This window comes from Thunnus albacares, chromosome 3 (genome assembly GCF_914725855.1).
Source record: "Thunnus albacares chromosome 3, fThuAlb1.1, whole genome shotgun sequence".
Classification (NCBI taxonomy): domain Eukaryota; kingdom Metazoa; phylum Chordata; class Actinopteri; order Scombriformes; family Scombridae; genus Thunnus; species Thunnus albacares.
The window spans coordinates 31,238,358-31,261,208 of NC_058108.1; the positions used below are offsets into that span (position 1 = coordinate 31,238,358).

Below are 22,851 nucleotides of genomic sequence, written 5' to 3' on the forward strand. Positions count from 1 at the left end.
TTTTACGTGATCACATGTCTTTTATTTTAATATCACATGAAACAATATATTTGCTTGCACATCATTCAAAAATGACAAGGTTGTCTTCTTATACAATACTATACTCCACATCCTCGTATATGTATGTATGTATGTATAATCATTGTTCATCACTCTCAGTTGTAAAACAAGTAATATGACATTATGACATATCAATATGAATCGTATTGCTAGTCTATGATGTCATCAATAACATCATTTCCATACAGTGTTAAACATTGTTGAGTTTTTGGTCCATTGCATAATGCCAGCATGCTGCTCCTGGTCTTAAATCTGAGCAAACAGGATGAATCTTTAGTACAGTGTGTTAATTGAGCAGTCTCATAACTCCACATTTACTTATATACTAATTTTTACAGAAACATCCTGCTTGGTGCAGCATCAGTTAAATACACAAAAATCTGTCTCGGAGGCTGTTATGCACAAAGGTTTGCTACAGTTTTTTTATAACTGGAAAACAACTTTTTTATGGTTATTCCAGTTGCAGTTTTCATATAAAACATTACAGAATTTTAAAATCTTCTTTGAGCTGTGGGGTCAGCAGTCTGTCTGTCTTTTTTGGTCTCTCTCTTCTCTCTGGTCCGGTGGGAATCTAAAACATTAAAAACACCACACACATGTTGAAATGACAATACATGCAGGATGCCAAAGAGAATTCATTTCTATGTCAACTTAAGAACAAAAACAATTCTGTGTCTCTGCAAGGAATGGGCCCATTATTCTACATGCAGCTTTGTAAAATAAAATCTTCCTCCTCTTTCCTCTTCTTCCTCTTTACTTTGGCATATTGAAATGCCAGCGGGATGCATTCAGTTCTGCAATTATTATGGTGATTTCTGAAAAGAAAATTAGCTGTATTTTTTTCTTTGGACTCTGTGTTTTTCAGTTGCTTATGTATCTCCTGCGGAGAAAAGGCTCAGATCATCGTCTGTCAAATTATTGCCGTATTTTCTAGCTCACTACATTACGTGTCTGTCCTCCTACTGGCAGATTGGAAATCTGCCCTGAAGCCTTGGAACTAATTACCAAATGCTGTGATAGGAACTTTTATTTCACATATCATATGTGACGTTAATGAAATCATTTTACAGGAACCCGCCTTTATCCTCAGTGTAATATAATAGAGCCGGCTCCATCTGCTTCTTGTTCTCTCTGTCAGTGTCATTATGTGACTGTTTTCTCTGCTACTGTTTTTGACCTTTCTTGTTCTCCGGCTCACTTTTAATCTCTTTCTCCCACTGTAGGGGAACTTTTCTATTGTGACACATTTTAAGATGAATTTTAAGAGAACATGTAGTGTTAGCTTCAGTAATATTAGAGCTGCAACAATTAATCTATTATTTGCCAACTATTTTGATTCATTTTTTAAAAAAGAAAGTTGTGAATATTTTCTTGAGGCCTCTATGATAATAAACGAAATATCTTTCGGTTGTGGATAAAACAAGACATTTGAGGACGTCATCTTGGGCTTTGGTAAACAGTTATCGACATTTTCCCCCATTTTCTGACATTTCATAGACCAAAAAACTAATCAATTAATGGAAAAAATAATCGAGTGATTAATTGATAATGTGTTTTACAGGAGTTATTTTGTTACAAAGAATTAAAATTTAATTTTTTCGTGAAACGAGTTTTTCTTATCCTGCTTTTTGAGAATGAACTTCTTTTCTAAATTATTTTTAGTATTTTTTTTTCACTACTGACGAAAATTGGATATTACTTATTAGTATGTATTAAGCTGAGAAAAAAAAACTTTCTCCTCACTGTGGATGTCTCATGGTGAGGCTGTTGAAAGACAAAGTGAGGGATTAAGACCAAAATTTTCAGCATTTTCAGCATAAAACTCAGATAGTTGAATATTTTAAGTCCATCCAGACCTTGTTGGGAAAATTTTCATCACAATTGGGTCGAGAGGAGCGAAACGCAGTAGTGATGGCAGCTTTATTTTTGTAGCATTTAAGTGATTAAATTATTCCATAAAAAATGTGCCCCCCAGTTTCCATTTTTAGCATATTTTATGTACTAAAAGAAGAAGCCGTTGCCATCAGTGATCAGCCAATTCTTGCTGCATAGTATGTGATAAATATTCCCCCAAAGTTGTGTGGGATGTGTTCAGACTTATGATCTGGGAAAACCAAATGAATAACAGCATCACCGTGACCTCTCCTTCCCTCTCTCCCTTATTCATTTCATTTTTCAGTTGTTCCTTTATTCTCTCCTTTTCTTTGATTCTCTTCCTCCTCTTCCTCTGTGTTTACCTCAGACTTACTATTTACAGCAGTGAGCAGCCCTTCTTCTTGACCTTGGTGGGCTGAGGGCAGAGCACGGCCCGGATGGCCTCGTCAAACACAGTTTTCAGGCCACGCTGGGTCAAAGCTGAGCATTCCAGGTACTTCACTGAGTCTATGCACACACACACACACACACACACACATAATGGTCAACAAACACCAATAAAAATACACATACTTTAGAATCATAGAAACTATAAGTACAGTATGGAAAGGAGGTCGGAGTAAAAAAATCTCCCAATACTGCAATGGTATTTCATTTTATTACTTATAAATTACATATAAATTACTTTTATACAAATTATGACAAGACATGTATCTGCAGGACATAGAACCTGCCATTGAATAGCTGCTGACGCAACAGTTATATGTAAACAAGGAGGTCTAAAAACTTTCATATATTAACCAAGTTTAGCCAAGTGTTAATATACAACAGTAATTATCAGCTGCTCCAACATAAGTGGCTGGTTAGTTAGTTAGTTAGCAAGTTGAAGTTTGAAAAAAAAAGAAATAAGAGAAATGTAATGCAAAATCCTCAAACTTCTGCATCACAAAATCTTAATTTGATGGACGTCATCTACATGAAATCTTTCATGCTACATCTGAAACATATTCTTGGCATAGGTTTTCTGGCTGCATTATTAATACATTATTCATTCCATCTGATTACAGTGGAAGAAATCATGGATTGTAACTGTTTTTTGATGATCTTAAAGTGATATTTATTTATTTTTTGGGCAGTAGAACTAGCTGTAAACAAAAGACTGACATATAAACACATTACGAAGATAGCAAACATTGCCTATTTACACATCCAGAAGACACAATGCAACATTAATTTAAGTCGTCTTTCTGTCCACCTGACCAATATAATCCCCAATAATCTATCTTCTTTTAGCTCCACCAACACCTGAGAAAAATATCTGGCTCTTTAGCTGCTATATCTTCACTTTGTTCACCAGCTATTGTAAACTTTGTTTTGGTCTTGGGCTGGTAGCACTCAGTGTATTTAATAGAGCTTTTTGAAGGACTGTTTTTCTGGAAATAGCGACAGCTGGAAACAAAGTTGATGAGAGTTACATTTTTATTATTTTGGAGTTAACCAAAACAGTAAAAACCAAAACAATGAACATGAAAGATGATAAAAATGCTCCATGGAGCTGAATGGAACCGCAGAGTTGATATAAAAGTATTGATTAGTGCAGTATTAAAGTCTGAAAACTAATTACAAACCGGGGACGAATTAACAACTACACGTTCAAATTCATATTTTGGAAGTTGGTCGCAAGGGTTAATGCTTTCTTTTCTCTCAAAGTTGATGTCATCAAAAATTTATCAGGAATGTTTTTCGACTGAATAACAAACCATAAACTACCTTCATCTGTCAGAAACAATGATTGTTTCTCTCAGTGAACTCAATATACTAACACAGTAAATGCAGTAAAACACAAACCAGCTGTGTTTTAAGCCCTCAAACTTCCATACAACATCTGAGAGGACCCCATGAGTGTGACTGACCTATTTCTTTGGCCAGTGCTAGGCCTTGAGGATAGGTGATTGGTGCCAGTTTCTTCTCCTTCAGCTTCTCGATGGTGTCCTTCTCGTCCCTCAGATCCAGCTTGGTGCCCACCAGGATGATTGGGGTTGAGGGGCAGTGGTGACGAACCTCTGGGTACCACTGACAGAAGACAGAGTAAAGACAAACAAAATGAGCAGAAAGACACAAAGACAGGAAAATGAATGCGCGTGAGAGAGATGAAGAAAAAGACAGGGGGTGAAGGGAGGTGAGAGGAGAAAGTTTGAAGCTAGAAGGTAAGAAACGGTGAGAGGAGCAGAGGAACCAGGCAGTCTGGTTTGTTTAAATTTCATGATAGAAGTCTTAGAACGCAAACTACATACTATAGGTACAGTATGGGAAATGAGAATATATGGTAAGGTGTAGGCTCTGTATTTGCTCAAGCAATCCAGGTTTCATCCCCAACTTGAAGACAGTTTCATAACCTGATTGAAGTTTTCATTTTCAGAGCTGTCCTCCACTCTCTGGCTCCTTCTTCTTTTACAATTTCTCTTAAAACTCTCTCTCTCTCACACTCAGGCACGTACGCTCTCCTCTCCCTCTGATCTCTCATTTGCTCGTGCCTTCTCACCTCATATCTTCTTGAACCTCTTCAAACATCCCCCTCTTGCTCTATCGCTCAAACTCATTTCACTCTTTGCCTCTTTTATCCTCTTTCTATCCATTTTCCTTAGCGAGGAAATGAGAGATGCTATCTGCTATAAGAATTAAGTACATTCTGTTAGAAAGCCTGCAGGCCAGTGATAGTTCTTGTTTTTGACTGGCAAATCCAACCTGCTTAGTGAAGAGTTCTGATTAAAAGCCTGCCATTTGACATTTTGGGATTATGGGTGTTACCTGATGAATCATGCTACCGCTTCTTTGGGTGAATTCTTTTTTGAATCTCTTACCATGTATGGCTAAAAAAAGCCACTGTGTAATACAAATGAATGGATTCCTTTAGTCTCCTTCTCCCTCTCCAAACTTTATCTGTGCCTCTGAAGTTTTATTAAAATTAATTTCATTTTGACATGCTATCTTGGTCACAGCCAAGAGGGAGGTTCTCTGGTGGAAGTTTCTAAACTTGACCTATCAAGTGAATATTTCCTGAATTTGGTATGTTCTTTTCAGCAGCTTCACTACAGAGCTGTAGACCTGAGAGTTAAGTCATTTTCACAAAAATGAGGCCTTGAGTCATGACTTCCTGAAGATTTCATTTAACCTGAGACCAATAAGATCAAGTTTTGATCTTCTCAGAACAATAAAAAATGACATACAGTCTCAGGCAAGCCTTGAATAGCATCACAATTTGAATAATTAATTACAGTATTAGCCTTTGCATTTAAAGCACTCAGTCTTCACTATGTAATAACACTGTTGACACAGATGTTTTGTCATTTTAATGACCAGCTGTCAGGGTTTTTAAAGACCTACATTTTGACTTCCAATTGCTTACAAAGTATTTGAAATTTGACTCAGACTTGATCTTCATTGACTTGAGACATGACTCGGACATGTCTTCAGTGACTTGAGAGTTGCACAGAAAGACGTCAGATTTGCCTTGGATTTGTCTTAAGTTACTTAAGACTTGAATTTATTTTCATTACTTTAAATTGGATTTTCTGGATTGACTTGAGACTTGACATGAGACCTTCTCTGAAACACTTCAGATTTGACTTTGACGTGAGACTTGAGCTAAACCTGACTTCAAATAATCTTGAATGACTTCAGATATGACTTGGACTAGATAATCACATTAAACTTGTGTGCAATAATCCACTGTTAGTAGTCAGTGCTGATCACATGGTAGGCCGGTGTTGTAGCCAATGATAAAAGCCAGGCAGAGTCCTTTGTGTAATTCTTTGACGTCTTTAGTGTTTATCGTGTTTTTTATGTCATCCAACAGTGTCACAATCACAAAACCAAAGATCTCATTTCCTTTTAATTGCATGAAACAATTGTTAACCCCACACTAATCTTTCAGCATTGATTGTGAGTCTTGTAATGGTGCACAGAGTGAACACTATGTGATCGGTGATGGACGGACACTGTGTGAACAGGATGCTGGTAAATCAATACTCCACTCTGTCATTATGGTTTGATTTGCTTGACATTTAGCTGCTCTAGTGCCTTGTCAATGGTTGTTAACCTGTAGACACAAAAATTGAGCTTTCTGAGACTGATGATGGGTGGAGTGAGAGAAACAGGTTTCTTGGGTGCCAGCTGTGTAAAGAGTCTTAAAACAGAGGTCTAGAATCGTGAAGAAGTTTGCTATGGCAAAAATTAAAATTACCATCCATACAAATTTTAAGAATTCTCTAAAAATATACTCTGCTTTGAATGATGGTTTGTGTCTGACATGGTATTTCCTAAAAAAATGTTCAGTTAGCTAATCGAAAATTCTTAAAAAATACGTCTCCTCCTTCTCTCTCATTGAAAAATACAGAATCTATGAATATGAAAATTCAATTCAATTCAATTTTTAGTTTTATTTGTATAGCACCAAATCATAACAAAAGTTATCTCAGGACACTTTTCACATAAAGCAGGTCTAGACTGTATGCTTCAAATACTGTTCATTTCAAAAGTTTAACTGCTGGAAACAAGATATCTCGTCCCTCCCTGAAAGGTCCATTCTCAGTGCATGTTTCCACATCACACTTGTGCAAGCTGTATACTCGGCTACAAAAGGCTCCAAACTAGTTGTGACGTCACAAAACACGCTTGTAGGTGCCTGTCTTTACACTGAGATTTAAAGGGGCGATGTGGAGTTTTGTTATAAATAAAGTTTTTTTTTTAATTCAGTGTTACTCACCAAAATGCAGTGAGCTCAAACAAATGTGTTGAATGCATTTCCTTCCTCATAAAACATTTGCAAAGCAGATCTTTTAATATTTTTAAATCCTGCTTTGTTTGCAGACTGTAAGTTTACTAGCTAACAGTCTTAGCTTACAGTTGTCTTCTTCTCTGCCTTTGTTGGTGCATTGCTGCATTCCTTGTTGCATTATAGCCACCTGTAGATCACTGGAATAGTGTCAAACCTTTCGTGTCACCCACAAGACATTAGTGGAAAATCACTGTCCAGTGAAATTTGGTGATTTTGAGTTTTTCTTTACAGGGTGAGAAAGTTATCCTACTTCTAATGCTAAAAAACATTTAAACTCCTGTTGGATTATCTGAAAAATGTATCGCCCAAAAACCAAAAAGACACGTTTTTAGCACATGAGTGTTGCCGAGATGGTTTTCACAGGACAGCTAGTGTGGTTATTATTTGTATTTTATTTGTGATGTTTAACCAAATACAGCTTTGTTTTCTTGGTATGAAATTATCACTTTTACTGTACTTTCTTCTATTGAAATTTCATTTCATAGAATTTATATTTTCACCTCGTCATCACCTGATTGTCCTTTTTAATTTCCCTCCATACCAACTAATCACCACGTTTATTGTACTGCTCCATTCCCTTATAACTATGATGACTTACATGGCATTCAAACAAGAACAAAGCAGAGGTCAATCATACTAAAATTAATCTAATCAATATTCTTGAGGTTACTTCATTTGTTATATGGGCGTTCTTACAGGTACTGGATATTTTTAAGGTTGAAGAGCAGTGAGTGCTTTTGAGAGAGGTCACACTCTAAAAGCTCTTTCAGAGGTTCTGCTTATGTTTCGGTACTCCTCCTTGCGTCATTTTAGCACAGGAGATGGAGAAAAAATGAAACTAATATAACATAGAGAGCACTTCAGTTTTATCTCTCAATAGTCTTCATACGATCTGGTGTTCTTTTGATTGAAAGACGGAATGATTTAACCCCCAAGACCCTGAATAAAAGTAATGGATAGTAGGAAAATCAAAATAAATCTGACATTCATGGAATTAAAATGCATTTCATATGCTGCACTTACTTACTGGATATTTGCATTTTGGTATTTGTCTCCACTTTGGAATGTATTACAAGTCTGTGCAGAGCCCTACTGATTGCAGAGACATAATGTACTATATTAGTTCTCTACTTATTGTGCATCCATGGATTTAGACCATACTTTGGTCCTTGGGTTAGGGCAATGGTCCCTACCTTTTTGGCTTGTGAGCCCTTTAAAATAAAGCAAAGTCTGCTTGCAACTCATTGCCACTGGTTGTCAATGTGCTGTGAGCAGTTTTCTTAGTTTTACTCAGATCATTTTTGGAGGCATGACCAGGTTAAATTAGACTATAGAAAACTCCAAATAATAATAAGTACAAACTTTTAAGCTCAAACTTTAAAATAAATTTGGTGTAGCAGAAAACGGTTTATTGAAAGATTTATCTTTGTGGAGGTCCCGACCCCCCGGTTGGGAACTACTGTGTAAGGATAAGTGTGGTTAGGCTGCACCTGTAGTTATTAAGTATCAATCATATTTCAATAAACCAGCAAACATAACATTCTTATCCACCACAAGATATAAAAGGCAAACCTTTCCTTAAACTGACAACTGCGATTTTGTATGTGACTTCAAATTCTCCAAGTCTAATCAAATTATGCATTTGAATACAGCAACTCAACTATAAGTTATTATTTGGAGGTGGATTGTTAAATTGTCTTGGGAGTTTGTGTAAAGTAAACCAGATTCAGCAGTTGAAGCAGTAGCAGTCAAATGCACCAAATGGAAAAGCCTTTTTAAAACAGTCATAGCTCTCAACAGCACTGTTGTGCAACAGTAACAAGACTGTCAACTTTTCATTTCTCACTTTGAATGATCTATCACAGCTCTCTTCAAATTGATGAGGCTCTGTGGACAGTGACATGGGGGAAATGTAAAAAGTGATCATTTGACATTTCAATTGAGACACAGACAATTAGATTCTGGGCTCTAAAAGATAATTGAAATCATCTTTTATAACAGGGCAACTCTATCAAAAATCGTTGGTGAAGACTTTTATGTGCCATTAGAAATCCATCAAAAGTTTCAGTTTGCATTAAAAGCATCTATAATATATACATATAGCCCACAAGAACTAAAATAGAATATATGAAATTGTACATCTCTAAATGGACAGTTTGCTCAATCTAAAGTGAATCACAGTGTGGTGATGGTGACACATTGTTTCCTCCCCCTCGTTCTTCACCACTCAGACTAAAGATAGACAGTGATGAGGAAGATCACAGAAGACACATAATCGATCTCAAGCATGTGGTCCATTTTACACAGGAACAATTCTCCTGTCTCTGACTATTTCTTGCTCTTTCTCCTCTCTTTTTTTTCTTACATACAGATGCAAACCTTCCCCTCATCTGTTTGATTCAGCCAAGTGTAGCAGAGGAGGCAGCAATTAAATCATTTGATTTTTTTCTATTGATAAGATAAGATACGTTTTAGTGTTATGTCTACTTGATTTAATATGAGAAAATATATATAAGTGGAAGGCTATTTATTCAGGTAACCTAAAGGATATAAAGGTCCAGATAATAAGATACCATTTATGAGACTCACCTTAGCTCTGACGTTCTCGTACGATGCCGGACTCACCAGGGAGAAACAGATCAGAAAAACATCCTGGATGGACAAAGATAGACAAAGAAAAGATGTGTGAGAAAGTTAAGACTACCAGAAATACAGGAGTAGAGAGATTAGATGGCACATTAGACCACACAAAGCCATGTTTTACAAGTGTATGTATTTTAATATACAGTATGCATGTTATATTATACTTGCAATGGGATGATCATGCATACACCTAACTTCTTGACTTATTTTATCACTAAAGGCATTATAACCTTTGCCTATTGTGGAGAAACATGGTTTTCTTAACCCTTACATACTGTTCAGGTCAAATTTGACCCATTGTTACATTTGAGAGCAATAAAAAACACAACCCAAACACCATTATTTTAGCCTGAAGTTATCCAGAATAAACAAAAATGGAAATGTTTGTTGCTTGTTTTTTATTTTAGTGTAGCTGATGCACATTTTTGTACATAGAGGGTGATCCAGGTTAAATTTTACCTGTAAATCACTATTCAAAAATTTTGCATTCTTATATCTCACATAGCCTTAATACAGTGCGATTGTGGTTGTTTTCTTCATAAACAAACAGCGTAATACCTAAAGAATTGACTCTCTCTGCTCTCTGAAAACTTAATGAAAGATTAATCACATATTTATTAAGGACTGATAAGGTATATGAATGAAAAAGATTTGTGCTTCAGAAGTTTGGTGTAGAGACTAACTATGAGAGGATACTGTGAAAGTTCAGCATAGGAACAGCATAATGCAGTAGCTTTTTTTGGCCACTTGGGGGCAGCAGGAACAAGCAAAACTATAGATGAAACGTTGGCAAACAGTTGCTTACAGTGTTTACACATCCAGCTGACATGGAACAATGTTAGCATTCATATGAAGTCATGTTGAGGTCCACCTGGCAAATGTAAGTCAAAAAGTCACTCTGCTTTTAGCTCTGTTTTGGTCTCAACTCCTGAGGGAAATATGTGTCTCTTTAGCCACTAAATGCTCCACTAGCTAGTTGCTAACTTTATCTGAATGCAGTTTGGTGCTGAGCAGGTAGTATACAGTTTTTTACAGCTGAAAACAGCTGCCTGCTGTGGCTGAAAACCAGGTTTGTCACCTCGAGCGATCCCTTTCACATCACACATAGCAATTTAGTTCATTTTTTATATAAAAATATGTATTATAGCTGCTGGAGACAGTGTATTAAGCCTATATTATTGAGGCAGGTAGTAATTATTCATTTCACAAGGCATCAACATGTTAAGCCCTGTATTTATCTGTTTGTATTTCTCAATTACATCATAGCTTAAACACATTCCACGTGTGTTTTGAACCAACCAAACATTATGTTGTATTACATTCATTTGTTTTACTACATTAGCTTTTTGCTTTAATTCTGTTTTCGGGATTAAGAGAGAAACAGAGAAACTTCTCCTGACAATATTGAATAATACAATAATTATATGCAAATAACTGAATAGTAGACTGGAGATGTTTTGCTCTTTTGTCTGACTGATATTTGTGCTTAACAACAAAAGTGTAATATGAAGCTTTCATCTAGACATTATGATAATTTTTCCTGTCTGATGTTTGTCAGGTGTTGCTGGTTCCAGATTGTTTGTAAAAGTGAAGGAAAGTGTAACAAAGTCTGGTAGTCTTCACACATTTGACAGCTTCCTTAATAACCAGTCCATGTCTTTCTCTTTTATTTTCCTGTTTTTTAATTTAATGGGATAGCTCATTCAGACAGCAGTGATGTATATGGATCTAGCAGTTGCAATCTCAACTCTCCCGGGTTTCACAGCAGGAGATAAAGTGGATTTTTATCTTTTTTAATGAACTGTGTGAGTGTGTGTGTGATTGTATACCGTCTGTGGGTACGACAGTGGGCGGAGCCTGTCGTAGTCTTCCTGTCCAGCTGTATCCCAGAGGCCCAGGTTGACTGGCTTGCTGTCCACCATCACATTAGCTGAGTAGTTGTCAAATCTGCGAGGAGCGCAGAAGGTCAGCGATCAATCAGTCAGTCACTGAGTCAGTCTTTAATTTAACTGATTATTTAAGCAATCAATCATTTGATTTGTAAATGCCATAGAAATGCCGTCACACCAAGGTAGGGTTGTGAAACATGAGTCATCTACTGGCGTGTGATGTGAAGACAGTGTTTAATATACATATATCTGAAGGGAGGCTCTTTTTTTAGAGAAGCCATGGAAAATAAGCTTATTAGAGAATTATAAATTATGATAATGATAAAATGTATTTACTTATATACATTTATTTATATACTATTTTTCAAAACAGATACATGGTGCTTTGCAGTCAGACAAATATAATGTTTAATATAGTAAGTAGCTCTATTTTTTGCCCATTTAATGAGACAATTACACTGTACAGACACTTTTTCTTTGTTGTGTTTGTTTGCCAAAAAATGTACAGAATTTTTGGCCTCTGTTGGTAAAACACATCTGTGTTTGAGGAAATAGGTGTTAAATAAGTCTGAACAGTAGAGATCATTATATTGATATATTGATTGAAGCAGCACTGCCCCCCTGTGGTCTGTCTGAAACACTATAGTCTCATTTAGCAGCTTTTTGTGTTACTTTCCTAAACTTTTCTCTGGATCTACATTTTGTACATTTTGCCTCTACACATAAGACAACAATTGACAGATAACTTCAGCTAAAGAGCACACAGTGCATTTCATTCAGTTCAATTCAAAATACTTGAATTGTTCTTCAAGAGAAAATATATAAATACATTTTTAAAATAATCTCATATATAAAAACCTAAATACAATATTTACAAAATATAAAAATACAAAATCTAAAACCTTGAGTGTATGTAAAGTCAGAGGTGCGGATTGTACCAACTTTTGTCATCTTGTAGAAGATTTCAGTTTTCTCTTATGTAACGTTGATGAAGACACTCTGTTTAAGCAACATCCTGCTTCACTGTCATGCTATTCGAGGCTTTTAACAAATTCACATAGATGTTATCATATCCGTGTTCTGGCCTTTAGAGTTGATTTTTAGCTTTTACTGTTTACATTTAAAGCATTTTCTGGGTTAATGACTAGTTACATTTCTGGCTCCCCACAGGCCAGAGTGCAGAGTGGTTTATTTGTCTATTTAATTCTCATTTGTCTTATCATATAGTATTATTTTTAATTTTATTAAAAACTATATTTTATGTATTTATTTTTGCACTTTTATTGCCTGATTCCATTGTTACCACTTGTAGTCCTGAAATGTTTTAATCATTCATGTGTAAAGCATCTTGTAACTTTCTAAGTTTATTATTTTCATTGTTAATATCTAACATAAGATTAGTGCCTTGCTCATGGGTGCTGTAACATTAAGAGTTAGGGGAAAGAAGTGTGTTTATCATTTACCTTCTTCTCTATTTACGTGCAAGGTTTTAATCAGGTGAGCTTTTAGGAAGAAGGATTTTCCTAACCTGTAGGTTGCTGCCAGCCCAAACGTGTTGGTGTTAACACCATCAGATATCTGCAGACATACTGCTGTGTGTTTGTCATCGTTACTGTGTGCAGCTGAGTGTCTAACATGTGTCCATGCATGTGCACAGTTGTATATTGCAATCAATGCAATATGCAATATATGCAGCAACATGTTTCTTTACCTCTTCCATGCAATTTATGTTTTTCATGTACCTTTAGAAAGAGAGAGAGAGCGAGAGAGCATGTGTGTCTGTGTGCGTCATACTCACACAGTAGGAATGTACTCCCCGGGGAAGGCATTGGTTGTGTAGCTGATGAGAAGACATGTTTTCCCCACAGCTCTAAATCACACAAGTAAAAACACATACAGCAAGGAATTATGAAAAGGCAACAATGTGTTAGGCTATAAGACTAGAAGAAGTGAGAGAAAGACTGAGGATGGGTGGGACTGTCGGGAGAGAAAGAGTGGTATGAGCTAAATCCAAATTACATAATAACAGAATGCAGTACATTTTCAAAGTGTACTGAGTTTGGAGTTAGTGTTCAAGAAATTATAATACTTTGTTTCGTACCAACAGGAAACAGGATGAGACAAGCGCCGGCAGATATCAATCAGGCGGGGACTTAAGCATCCATCTAGCAGTTAAACTTTACAAAGAAAGATAATCGTTTTTCACCATTTTACACAATTTATTTTCCAGCCGTGAGCAGCTCGTCCATTTTCCTTGCACATTGCATAGATGAGCAATACTGCACATCAGCGCGCTCAAATATCAATAGGTTGTTTTGTAGAATGACATCTTTGAGTCACTCTTCCTGTGCAAACCCACTACATTCTCAAAGCCTGCTCATCTATCAAGCAAACTTTACTTCTATAGCACCTTTCATAAAGGTTAATGCAGTTCAGAAAGGTTTACAGAGGACTGACAAGCCGCTAATAAAATCAGACAAACTGTTTAAAACTAATGCACACAAGAAAATAAAAAAATATGAAAATGTAGAACACCACTAACAATAGATTTAAAATAAGAACTAGATAGAACAGATAAAAGAACATTATAAATAGTTAGGAGGGGGAAAAAACATTTTAAAACCTTAATACAATAACATAAATGATGTCCATAAAATATTCAAATCAAAAGCCAGGCTGCAGAGGTAAGTTTAAAGATATCACACAATTCCAGCAGCTCGGAGCCTAAAAAATAAAAGCTGCCTCACCAAAGATCCTTGCCCTGAACAACTAAAAGACTCGTGCCAGAGGACCTGAGGGGTTGTACTGTTTAATATTGCAAGCATGGAAGACAAGTAGGTTGGTGAAAGACCATGAAGTGCTTTTAAAATAAGTACATTTTAAAATCAACATAAGGACTTTAAAGATACAGTGTGAAGAATGGACTTGGGACACAACTGTTAAAAAGAGAGTTGAAAGACTGATCATACATATATAAAATCACAAAATACTGTTAAATATTTGAGAAAACCTTAGATGCAATAACATGTTCATTACAGGAGCACAGCGAGCGGTGAAACGGCACTGTCTCGGCACTGTCTCTTGCGTGCAGGAGATGATCAAACATGTATCGACTAGCCCGGCTCTTATGTTGTTCCAGAGCTTAGCTGTCAGCGTTTCAACAACAACAACGCCAAGACTCGTGCCCTGTCTTCTTAATAAGACGGGCAGATAACGCAGATAATGTCGTAGGCTTGATTGGGAACATGTTGTCAGTGGGTTGCTTCAGCCTTGTTGCTTTAATCAAACAAAAGTAGATTGAGAAATAACATCCTGACTGAAAGGTGATGTGCGGCTACCGTAAGGCTTCAAAACACCACTTGTGGTTTTTGAGGTCTTTGAGGACAGTGTGCAGGTGCAGGTTCTACTTTACATCGTATAGTATGAAGCCTTCATTTATTGTGTACCTCATATGTACATTTTACTCTTCTGCTCACATAATGGTTGTAAGGCAAGCCCTAGCAAATCCAAAGAAAATCCAAGCTAAACATACACAATCACTGCTTCAACTCAGCACAAACTTATCTTAAAAGTCCTAAAATCCTATCTTCTCAATCCGCTTCTTACAATAAGCAATTCTGTCTTCTATCTGCCATCTCCTACTGGTTCAAAGTTGGTTTAGTCTTGATGGAAAAAGGTGATGTCAAATTTCCACTCATCAACATTCAACAGTAGGGGAAGGATGGGAAGACGTGTTGTTCACTTGTGTTGCCAAGGAGACACCATTGACAATCAAATCTGATTAAACCGCACCCATTTAAACTCATATTAGTAACTACGGATGTTTTATTTTTAACTTTAACTTTGATCGTCTCTCCCTTAGTCACAAACATTTGGTTTTAAAGACAATACTACAAAAGAATACTACTTTCTAGAGCTGTCATCTCGCAGTCTTTTCAGATGTTTGTTTAGTTGTCATAGAGCGTGGGGTGTCAACATGCAGTAGTTTGAGGAGTATTTTTTTTGTTGCCAAAGCTTAGAGTTTTTAGGCAAATAAAATATCTGCCACTTACAGTTTTTGCTGTTCTTTGTGGTGCTTACAACATTCAAAAAAACTACACTTGAAAAACAAGTCTAAAAAAAGTCTATTAAAACTAAAATATCAGTGATATGATCCACATTTTTCAAATTTTTAAAGTAAAAGACAGTTGAGTAATGATATTTTCAGATGCTTGGATGTGTCCAAAATCACTCCCTGTTTGCCACATTTAAGTGTCTGAATTCTCAGTGTCTAATGTATCATGTATGAACATTATACTGAACACAATTAGTATCCATAGCACGTTTCAATCCTTCGTCTTTGATTTTAGATGTGAAAATTACAGTTATGTGGCTCTACAATTTTCATTGATGCCACAAAATAATGGTGATTCATGAGTGTCACAAATCTTAACATACTCCTTATTATATAGTGAACTATTGAATGTTAAGGGAATGATATCAGACACAGCATATGAGCACAAAAAAAAAAAAAAAAGTATTTCAGTAGCAGCTAGCTCTGTTCACTGCAAACTATGTGCTGATAAAACTAAACTGTCTGCATTGCTAGATACCACTAGAGATAAAAACCACTGGAGAAACTTTCTCATCATTCTCATCAATCATTCTCTGAGTGGACTTACTGAAGAGATGTAAAAAAAAAATCTATTGGAAAATCTAAATAGTCTTTTTTTTTTATTTTTCCAAACTACACTGAAAACTGATTCAGGGTCTAAGAAGGCTCTGATCATAGAAGACGGCATGTTAAGATGGCCGGCACAGAAACGAGGTAACTCAATAGATTAGCAGCCCAGCTGTCAAGTAAGAAAAGCCACAAGTGTGTGCGTGCTGTGGTTGCAAAGTCAAAAGGGAACTGATCTGTTTCAGAGGCATTGCTCAGTGTTGAAAACAGGAACCAGCCAAACTGAGCGATCAAGAAAAAAAACTTCTACCTCTGAACTCACTCTGTCTCTTTGTTCTTAATCTGCTTTTCCATCAACTTTTCTGTCCCCTGCTGACACCATCCTACATAATCTCATTTCAGCTTGGCAAACTCTTCAAAGAAGATTCATTCTCGCTCTGTCTCTGTTTCTGTCCCTTCACTCTTGATCCCCGTTCTCCATCTCCTGTTCTGTATCTCACTCTTCTTTCCTCAACTGAGACTTTCTGTCTTTTCTCCCTGTCTCACTCTTTTTTTGTGTTAGCCTGTTAATTTTGTCCATTTATCTTTCACAACAGCATACTTCTTCTCTAATTTCTTCCATCTTTGTTCGAGACACCCCTGTCTCCTTTCAGTTGGTCCAGTCCAAAAAGCAGAAGCCACAGTAAATGTTAAAATAGCCTCCGCTATATAGGTCAAAAAGGTCTCAATCCAAACTCAGACAGATACCAAATTGAAATATGTACATCATATTTACATCTATTCATCTACAACTTGTTTGTTTCCAAAGCAGAGGATCTGTGAGGATGAAATATGTTTTCTTCTTCATTAAATTTTTTTATTGTGTTTTAAATGTAATATTTTCCCTGTATGTACATTTAAAAGACCAGTGTGTCGGATCTAGTTGCTTCAGTGAGGTTGCAGCTTGCAACCACATGAATACACCTCCCCTCCCCCTCTCTTGCAAGCATGTAGCAGAATGTTCAGTAGCCGTGAAACTTGTGAAAAACACGAAAAGCCCTCTCTAGAGTCAGTATTTGATTTGTTCATTCTGGGCTACTGTAGAAACATGGTGGTGCAACATGGTGTGGACCTGCTCCCTATGTAGATATAAAGGGCTCATTCTAAGGTAACAAAAACACAACAATTCCTATTTTCAGGTGATTAAACACCAATTAAAACATACTAATAAACTCCATTTCTGCCAAATCCGTTCTGCTAGATGCCACTAAGTTCTACACACTGCACCTTTAAGTAGCTTTTTGAATCTGTGAATCAGAAACTTTGAAAATGTGGACAAGTTTAAAAGACCCACCCTGTGTAGTTATCATTTATTTATGTTTTCTCATCTATCTTTCTCTTTCTCTTTCTTTCTTTTGGTGACCATAACCGACCTGGGGGGTGGGGATGTGTGGTGTCTGGTTTGTTGTACTACAGACAGAAGAAGACCCATCTCTGTAGACTTGCTCTACTTTATGTCTTTCTTTTGTATTATATTGTTAAGCATGTAGATATGTCTGATATAGAAAGGTGCTGTAACACTTTTAAAAATAATCTCATTCTAATGTGTCTAAAAGTAGCACATATGTATATATATTCTGTATCAGCTTGTTCCGGCAGTGAACAAGCAATGTAATGCACCGTTTCATCAAATGGAAATATTTTATGCATATTTGGAAACTTGGGGTCACCACTAGACTTTGAAATAGACTTTTGTTGGCTGTACAGCTTGAGTTTGTAATGACTGAAACACAGGTGGACCTCTGCTTTTAAAGTTATGTATTTTTTTGTAATTTCCAATGAACCAAACTGTTATTGAAACAATCCATCGATCCATCCAACAGGCCAAACGCTACAACCATAACAGGGCCATAAATTTACAGCATGTTAACTTATACACAGCAGATAGATTCTAAAATATGACTTCCCCACAACTTTAGACCAACTTCCTCTTCTCTTTCTCTGTTAATAGAGGCTATATGTCTTTTTTGACATTTGGTTTAGTCACAAGCATAGACAAAGAGACACGTGTTCACATGTCACACAAACAGTGCAGCTGTTGAGAGTCTTTTTAAAGACTATCTCAACAAGGTCCACCTGCGTAGATTTCACCTTCTGTGAAACTGGTGGAGCCCCAAAATCAACAGTGGAAAGGCCAAGAGGCTTCTACATACAGCAAAGAATGTTTGCATGAGTTGCAGCACAATGCCAGGTTAGCTTCAACCAGAGCTGATCAAAAACTGAAAAAAATCATGATAGAAATTACTCATAGCGCTACCAGCTTCAACTGACAGCTTCTCAGTTCTCATGAGGCCAATGTAGTCTGTCAGAGGTGCTAAAAAGTTCTTGTCAGTGTTTCTAAACCAGGCAAATCAATGCTTTTCAGAGCGAGTGTCCAGGGGAAAACAGGTGTGAAACTGGGCAGAACTCTTCTGCTCTCCCCGAATTCTTTTCTCTACATTCCTCACAATATTTCCTCCTTTTTTGTGTTTGAATTCAGAGAAAAAAATGAGAGGAATATGATTGAAATCTGGGTCAAGTACTGGACAACAGCCATGTAAGATCTCATACTGTGATAAAATAGAACTCATGTTTTTGACATAAGAAGTCAAGCATGCAACATGCTCGGCATTCAAGTGGTTGAACTTATGAGAAACGTTTGCTAGCCAGCTGAAAACAACTAGTGCTGTCGCCTCACTTTTCAAAAAATGGTTTGATTGTTGCACTACTTTTTTGTTGTTTGCGGTATTTCGTATACATTTCCAGTCCTTTCTTACTTTAATTTAAAAAATGTTTTAAAAAACTTGTACCACGGCTCTTTTGAATCACTGTCCCCTAATGCTTGATTGTCTTGCCTCCTTTGTAAGTTGCTTTGAATAAAAGCATCTGTCAAATGAAAAAATGTAAATGTAAAAATACATTTATTTAAAAATGATGAAAAACATCAGGATATGTCACAACTTGTGAACTTTACAGGATACAGCGCAGTCTATACTTTTTTGGACATTGACAGGTTTTCTCTTGTTTTGGTTCTGTAGTCCAACGTCTTTGATTTCCAATGAAAAACTGAAAGTGCTAACTTTGAGCTTTAGGAGTTTGTAGTCAGCACTTTCCACTCATAGTCGCTGTTTAATTTCAAATCCAATGTGTTGGAGCACAACGCCAAAAGATGAACAATGTCTCACCATCCAAATACAGAGTCTACATTAACCTCTCCTCAACTTTTATAAATCACAGCACACAACTCAACACACACAAGGAAACACCACCAACCAACCTGCAACCTGTAAATGTTTAATTTTCTGTTTACTGATCTCTAACAGACATGGCTACTTCCGCTTCAGTTTTCCTCATTATGACAACCAGACTCTTGCCCTACCTTCAAGGATGAGAAGTATGTGCAACTTATTCCTACTGATGTGGGAGACAACACATTGTCCAAACTTGTTCTGAGGTAATTTATTTCAGCCTTTAGACCCAACAAAGCCACCAGGATTTCTAGTACTAAAGAGTACAGTAATAGTCAAATGCAAGAAAAGTGTGTCTTCCTGTTTTTTTTTCTCCTTTTTTTTGTCCTAAGAAACTCTTTTTTAGCACATCTTCTATTTTAAACCACAGTAAGGAGTCTGTGCTCTGAAGCTTGTGGCGTTGTAGCATTTTCCTGCATGTTGTGGCCTGTGTCATACAGCACACTCACCCTGAATCAGCGCTGTCAAACACACACCTAAAGATGTACACGTAACACTGAAATAACTACCTTTCAACAAGTTTACGAGTACAGCAGCCTTAATGTTTTTTCGACTAAAATCGTATCACACTTCACTGCGGAAGTTGATCAAACAGTTACTCAAGACCGGCACCGCCATATGAAAATTTGTGATACTCATCAAATAACCTTAAATTCTGAGCCTGTAAGGTCAAATATCACCCGAACGCATCAGCTTAGTTAACACTTCATGATTTAATAAGAAGGCAGCTTAAGTTTTAACAAGGTAGGTAAAGTAAAATAATCCGTACCCATCTCCAACGACCACACATTTGATTGCCTGCATCTTGTTCCTCTCAGCCTCGTCTGTGCTCTTCAGCCTCACAGAAAGACTACAGGAAATTGTTACACACCTCCCTCACCCCCCCCCCTTCCCCCTCTTAGCTGCCTCGTTTTCTTTTCTCTTCTCTCATTTTTTGCTTCTTCCTGTTTTGCTGTTTAGTCTTTTCTTCTACACAACAGAACTTGTGCAAGAAAGTAAAAATGTTTTTAAAAAAAAAAAAACAATATAAATGAGTTGAATGCTGTGGAAAAAGACTTTTGCAATACGTAATAGCTGTGAAATGGCTGTTTTGAAAGAGGGAAAGTGTTGCAGTAATAATAACTGAGCTTTATTTAAACTTCCCCCTTTGCAACCTTTGCAATCATGCATGCATATGCACCACACATGCACACACACACACACACACACACCCATACACCCACACACACACACACACACACACAGAAACACACATAGAGAAAGAGAGAAAGAGATCTGTTGTTTAGTTTAATTCTAGTTTTTAAGTAGTTTAATGAGTCTGTAGAGGGATTAAAAAATGAAAAGTAACAGAAAATAACATTTTTAAATACTAATACAAAAACTCATCTACACATTTTTATACAATAGTAATGACAATAATTGTGATATTTCTTCATAACCACTAGATGGCCTTTCTGCATCATTTTTGTGATTATCATGTCCAGACCGCTCAGTGAGAATCGCTGTACATCCAACATTAGTTTAACACTGTTACAGTTTTGTCTTTTGTCACATAATAATGCTCCAATAATGACTTGCTTATAAATTGTATTTTCAATGTACTTGATAAGCAGATGCTAAAAATGATTTTCAGTGACATCATGATGAGAAGAAGGTTGTTATCAGTTACAGTTCAGGATGCTGTGTGCAGTTCTGCACACAGCAGAAGTGACTTGGCTGACTTGACAGTTTCACCTGTCAAGTCAGCCCGAATTACTCCACAACAATAAGACAAGAAGAAAAGTGATGATGTTTTCAAAATATGTGTCCAATTTGACGTTCAATAAAGTGGAAATGTGTTTGATTATTCTCAGGTAACACCAAATGATAGGATGCAGGATGAGTGTCAGGGATTTAATGAACACCTCACCGTCTGATGATATTCCCGGCTTTCAAAACTCACACAATGACCCGTCTTTTGCAACCTAATGTTGATGTCAAACTAAATTTCAAAACACTCTTCATCATCGTCACTAAGAGTTTCATCCACAGAAAGAGGATGTTACTGTCGCTCTAGCAACAGTAAAATAAGGCTACATTCAAGCCAAACAAACATGTCGGCTGTGTTTAATAGAAGTCACCGTTGGAGCACTTGTTCAGTTACATCCTAAGACTTCAAAAAAAGTTTGACCCTCTTCGACTGCCTCACTACATTTGTCAATATTAATCCAATCGATAAGGTTTAACTCTGACGGGGGACCTTGTCATTCGTGGTGGCTCTGTGCTGACATTGTGATGGATGAGGAAGAGGTGTGGTTAATAGAATACATCGACTTCATTCATCTCTTACTGCACTATGTGCTGAGGTAGCCTGCATATCTGGACGTATCCACTGTATAAACATTACTGTTTTTTGTTGTTGTTGTTTTTTTTTTTTTTTTCTGTTTCTTGGATATCAATGACTGATTGCCAAATGGGTAAGAATTATTTTCCTCCCTCTCTTCCTTTTGTTTATTGCTATTTTAGGAGTAACTCTAAAACATTCTTTGGCATGTTATGTTTAGTTTAAGAGCTAAGTTGCAGGAGTAGGCATTATGGGACAACATTTCCACCTGAGGTGTGCTATTTACCTGCATGAATTGAATTTTAATTCATTTTTTACAAATAATGAGGTAATTTACTTTCCTGTCATTGTTAATGTATTGGGTGTTTCTTGTGCTGCAGCCTTAATTAGTAACTCATCACATCAATTCCTCTACCTCTAAGTGGTTATGACCGAAAGCTAACACAATTCTCACATTGCTATATTTCTACAGCTATGATAAAACAAACACATAAAAAAAATATTAAATAATTCTTTCTAGTGTGACCTATCAGTGCACCCTCAGAACAGCTGGTTAGTGAATATTTGGTGTACCGCTTATCAGATGGATGCTGTGTGGTGAGACGATACACGGAATGCTCACTGCAAGCTGAAATAGGGAAGAGTCAGTCACACTCTGTTTGATAAGAATCACAAGGCCACGCTTCACCGAGGATAATATAGAAAACGGAACTTGCTATTTCTGGTTCGCCGTCTAAACATTCCACCTTTAAATTCGTGGTATCAAGTTTGCTTCGCTCCACGGATATTTTGTAGATTTAGACCAGGATCCACGTTATGTGAAGGGGGGTGTTCGATGACATGCCTGTCAGCTCGTTGCACAAGACGTTTAAAGGAAGGGTGGAGAAGTGGAAGTCCTGATTAGATCATTAACACCAAGCAACCAAGAGATCTCGCAGGAGAGTGTTGACAGTTGTTATTTTCTAACTTTAATATCCTACAGTGGTGGATTTTTGGTTTTCACTCAATAACCGAGTGAAACACAAGCTGCTCTCCTTCACGCTCCAAAGCACACACTTTCATGTCTATTTTAACCGGTAGAAAAAAACATTCATGCTGTACTTATCATGCAGTCAGCTATGCTGATGAGAAATTCATTTATATTCCTTCTGCTTTTTCTCTCTCTCTGCTGGCTGAAGTTCAAATTGGTCTACTAAATTTGCTTAAAACTCTTCTCCCATGCACAAGTATTGAAGCTGATTATTCCTGTAAGACACATCTGACTCACCTTGCAAAAAATGTTCTCAAATCAGTATGCA

General features: G+C 36.8%; 2 protein-coding genes across 4 annotated transcripts in view; one reads left to right on the forward strand and one right to left on the reverse strand.

Annotated features, from left to right (window-relative positions):
* Positions 1–20,085, reverse strand: rac2 (Rac family small GTPase 2). Of its 2 annotated transcripts, XM_044339561.1 has the most exons (7): positions 20,000–20,085; positions 13,103–13,174; positions 11,245–11,362; positions 9,362–9,424; positions 3,849–4,008; positions 2,309–2,442; positions 1–631 (listed from the first exon to the last, which is right to left on the reverse strand). In XM_044339561.1, exons 1-6 carry the CDS (start codon positions 20,032–20,034, stop codon positions 2,312–2,314), a joined length of 579 nt encoding a protein of 192 aa, XP_044195496.1. In that variant the 5' UTR covers positions 20,035–20,085; the 3' UTR covers positions 1–631; positions 2,309–2,311. The 2 variants fall into 2 exon arrangements, with proteins under 2 accessions (XP_044195496.1, XP_044195502.1); XM_044339567.1 differs by lacking the exon at positions 1–631 and having other exon boundaries at positions 2,382–2,442; positions 3,845–4,008.
* The window catches only part of cyth4b (cytohesin 4b), a 26,336-nt gene continuing 13,691 nt past the window's right edge, over positions 10,207–22,851 (forward strand). The window contains exon 1 of one of the 2 annotated variants that reach the window (XM_044339557.1): positions 10,207–10,295. Coding sequence is in view for 1 of the 2 variants with exons in the window: in XM_044339556.1 (XP_044195491.1) it covers positions 21,668–21,686 (19 nt within the window). In the remaining variant the exon portion in view is untranslated. Of the gene's footprint in view, positions 10,296–21,553; positions 21,687–22,851 lie in introns of those variants that run through there. The other variant, XM_044339556.1, reaches the window with a different exon arrangement.

Excerpts from the sequence above, each read along its gene's own strand:
- rac2 (XM_044339561.1), bottom strand. The coding sequence starts at position 20,034 with ATGCAGGCAATCAAATGTGTGGTCGTTGGAGATGG. Across the intron at positions 13,175-19,999 it reads TGTGTGGTCGTTGGAGATGG|AGCTGTGGGGAAAACATGTC; the intron begins GTACGGATTATT and ends TGTGTGATTTAG. Across the intron at positions 2,443-3,848 it reads AGCACTGGCCAAAGAAATAG|ACTCAGTGAAGTACCTGGAA; the intron begins GTCAGTCACACT and ends GTGTGTGCATAG.